The sequence below is a fragment of the Paracoccidioides brasiliensis genome (genome assembly GCF_000150735.1).
Source record: "Paracoccidioides brasiliensis Pb18 unplaced genomic scaffold supercont2.22, whole genome shotgun sequence".
Classification (NCBI taxonomy): Eukaryota; Fungi; Ascomycota; class Eurotiomycetes; order Onygenales; family Ajellomycetaceae; genus Paracoccidioides; species Paracoccidioides brasiliensis.
The window spans coordinates 2218-5719 of record NW_011371379.1 but is presented as its reverse complement, the minus strand read 5'-3'; the positions used below and the strand labels follow the sequence as shown (position 1 = coordinate 5719).

The window sequence follows — 3502 nt, the reverse complement described above, 5'->3', positions numbered from 1 at the left end:
ATCCTAGAATATTTCAATTACAGTGATGTTTCCTTTATGGTGGGGCGCACTCACTAATGGAAGGTAGTGAGTATGTGTGACACGGCTAATAAATAGTAAGAACATAGACAATCTGACAAAAACGATGAAAATTGGCTCGCTCGACTGTGGGTAACTTGCAAAGAAACATTCAGCCTCATCTGAGTTGTAACCCCGTAATGTGGCCTTCAATCAAAGGCCCTTGTAATACTTCAGGCATTTGAACCATTTCCTATGCTATGGGTGGCAAGGAGTATGTAGAAATCCCTTCAAGAATGGAAGCAGACTGGTTTTCATAGAATCTGATTGGTATATCCGCCTTGATACACACACGACTATGGAAATAAATAGGCGGGTGTGTTCCTGCCAGTGGATATAACTGAGGCGAAGACAGCATGGTGGGCATCGGGTACCACGAAAGCAAGGTATTGCCATGACTAACTGACAACAGCGAGGAGCAAAAGCTATTAATTCATTCTGCCTTGACGTCTTTTTCCAAGAGAGCATCTGTATATTTCCCCATCTTGAGAGAACCTCACGAACAATGCCTGGATATGACTACCAGGGGGAAAGGTAACTTAGGTAGGGGTCTGTAAAGGGTCCATCGGGACTGTTATTCCAAAGGAGCGAAGCTTGAAGGGTCGATGGTTTATCACCACTGATCCGAGGTTTTCGCTGAAGCGACAATCAGAAGTTATTTCAGGTGGCCTTGGAGTAATGTATGTACGGTCCATACATCCATACGTTGGAGTTTGACGTGAGAGAGTGGAAATTAATGGATCCAATCAATCATTATTAAAGGTTAAAAATACAGAAATCACGTGGGTCCCAGGTTGTGTCCAATTATTAAACCTTCCCCAACAAGTCTTGGCCCGCTTGGCATGCTTGGCCCGATTCTTATTTCATTTCAACAAACCTTCCTCTGATAATTTTCTCATTTTCTTCACAGTTCAGTGTTCACATCGTCCTGAGTTCTGCGTGCCGATTCTGGATTGTTGAGTGCTGATTGCTGAGTGCGAACTCCGAAGTCTGCAGTCTGCTGGGGCTCAAAGATGCTCGGCATCGACAATGGCAATACATCTTGGGTTGTGAAGCCGTTTCATATTCAAGCTTTCCAAGAACTTGATCTCTCGTGTTTTCCCAACTGCTCACTACTATTGGATATTGGTATACATAACAGCCCTTGGCACTTCATGACCCTTTGATGAAGTGTTCCTGGCGGCCATCCAATATACTGGCAGAGATAGCGGAGTGAAACATGGCTATCCCTCTTTCGTTCATAAATACGAGCCGGCGCGCCACACGACCAGTAAACAATAGTGACTCATGAGAAAAAGTCCCTCTCTCGCAATGATTGGACTTGGCACCAATGGAGACATAGGTAGTCAGGGGCATGCACGGCTGGCACATCGATGCTGGGTGTCATGAACGTCCAGCATTGTTTTTATTCTGAAGGCATTCCTTTCTGCTTTGATCTTTCGGTGAAAAAGGAATTTCACTATCACCTGGGTTTATAGGGTTGCTTTCTTGATCCTGCGACAGGATGCTGTCTCAGACTACCTGTGCACCGCTGCTGATAGCGCTAGCAGTCGTCGTTCTTCCGTCCTCTGGATTTTCATTTTCCAAACGTGCGGAGGCAACGAAAATCACCACTCCTCACACCGGCGATAGAATCACGACGGGAATTGACCTGGAAATCCGATGGGAAGGTAACCCTTCGGACAGACCAGTCAGCCTCGAACTCCGAAAGGGTTTGTCCCATAATATCACCACAGTTCACGCGATTTCAAGTACGTGTATTTTACTTCTTTTGTCCAACATCTTCTCCTGAATCATACTTCAAGTCCGACTGTTGAACACGCCGCGACCTGAATAATTCTTACTCTCTTGTGCTGGATTATTTTAGTTTGTACTCATTCTTAACCCAAATCCTATAGGTGAGACTCCCAATAACGGTTCCTATCGTTGGCGAAGTCGTGATGACCGTTTTCTTCGCGCTTCATATGGCAAAGAATTGCCAGACGTGCCCATTAGCGGCTGCGATTATGTAATTGCTCTCCGCGAAGCCCAGACAGTTATTCATTCCGACTATTTTACAATCGTAAATCTTAATGATGATGGTTTAAACCCGAATATTCCATGTCCCGGTAATTCAGGCCCCCCAAAAAACGAAGGGGGATCTGGCAGTAAAAGTTCGCCAAACCTGGATACTTCTCCTAATAATAACGGTAAGTCATCTTCTAATGCTCTAGTCCAATTTTCTCCTGACTCGTGGATAGGATCCGTCGCTCCGGAAGGCGTCACCACAGGCGCCCTTGCGGGTGCAGTTGGTGGAGCCGCCGGAGGTCTCATTTTCATTTTCACTGCCATCCTCTTTTTTGGTCGACGAGGGAATTGGTTTATCAGAGAGGAATACATTCAGAAGCTGGTTGAGATGAGAGTATTTGAACTGCAGCCTATAATGGCTCCTGTTCAGCCTCCTCCAGAACAATATATACAGTCCCCTTTCACTTATGCAGAGCTTAGTGGGCATCACACGCATCAGTTACTTGACGGAACTCCAAAGATAAAATAGAAGAATGGGGCTCAATTTTCATGGTCATTTCAATTCAGGTTTTCCTATTATTTTTGATAGGTACTTTTCTCCTTCTGTCCACTTGCCGGCTTTTACAGGCCAGTTTTCTTTATGCTTGAATGTCCTCTAGGGTGTATAAATGTGCTGGCATGCGTAGGAGGATTTTATTTCAATGTATTAAATTAAATTCATGGAACAGCCATATATTATAAGCGTGTAGTTGAATGTGATTTTAAATATAAAGGTCCCTTTCAAAAGTTTCTTCCTGCCAAGGTACCATATAACATCATGAAACTTTAATTCTGCAGAATTTTCCTAATTATTAATATATGAAAAATCACATACTTTGATATATTGATTTTTAAATTCCTTTTCAAATTCAATTCTTCTTTTAATATGGCTTGAAATACTGATATTTCTACTTGTGCTCTTGTGATTATATTCAAATCTATTGAGAGAAAGACTTCTATTGAGATCTTAGAAGTAATTTACTTATCTATTTAATTAAATCAATTTAATATATTATTATTATTTTTATTTTTCATTTAAAATATATTCAGTCAATAATTATGATATCTATTTAATTAAACTAGAATATAACTATTTTACTAATTTAACTAATAAGTAGTAATTAACTCATGTACTTATAGAGTTTTATCTCAGAACAATATAGTATTTAATAATTTTTTAATAAAAGATACATTTATAGTTTTAATTTTAATTCAGTTAATTTTTCAACATAAATTATCTTTCTTATATAATAATATAAACAACTCAACATATTTTAAAATAATATAAATTAATATAATTATAAAATAATATAAATTAATATAATTATAAAATAATATAAATTAAAATAAAATAAAATAATAAACTAATATAAAAGTAAACTATATATATTTAAAAACT

The 3502-nt window shown here is 39.2% G+C and overlaps 1 protein-coding gene across 1 annotated transcript; it reads left to right on the top strand.

Annotated features, from left to right (window-relative positions):
- Positions 1-1561: 1561 nt before the first annotated feature.
- On the top strand, positions 1562-2593 carry PADG_08583 (uncharacterized protein; the record flags this gene model as incomplete). Its single annotated transcript, XM_010765591.1, has 3 exons — positions 1562-1808; positions 1956-2246; positions 2298-2593. The coding sequence occupies 3 exons, from the start codon at positions 1562-1564 to the stop codon at positions 2591-2593; spliced, it is 834 nt and encodes a 277-aa protein (XP_010763893.1).
- Positions 2594-3502: the final 909 nt, after the last annotated feature.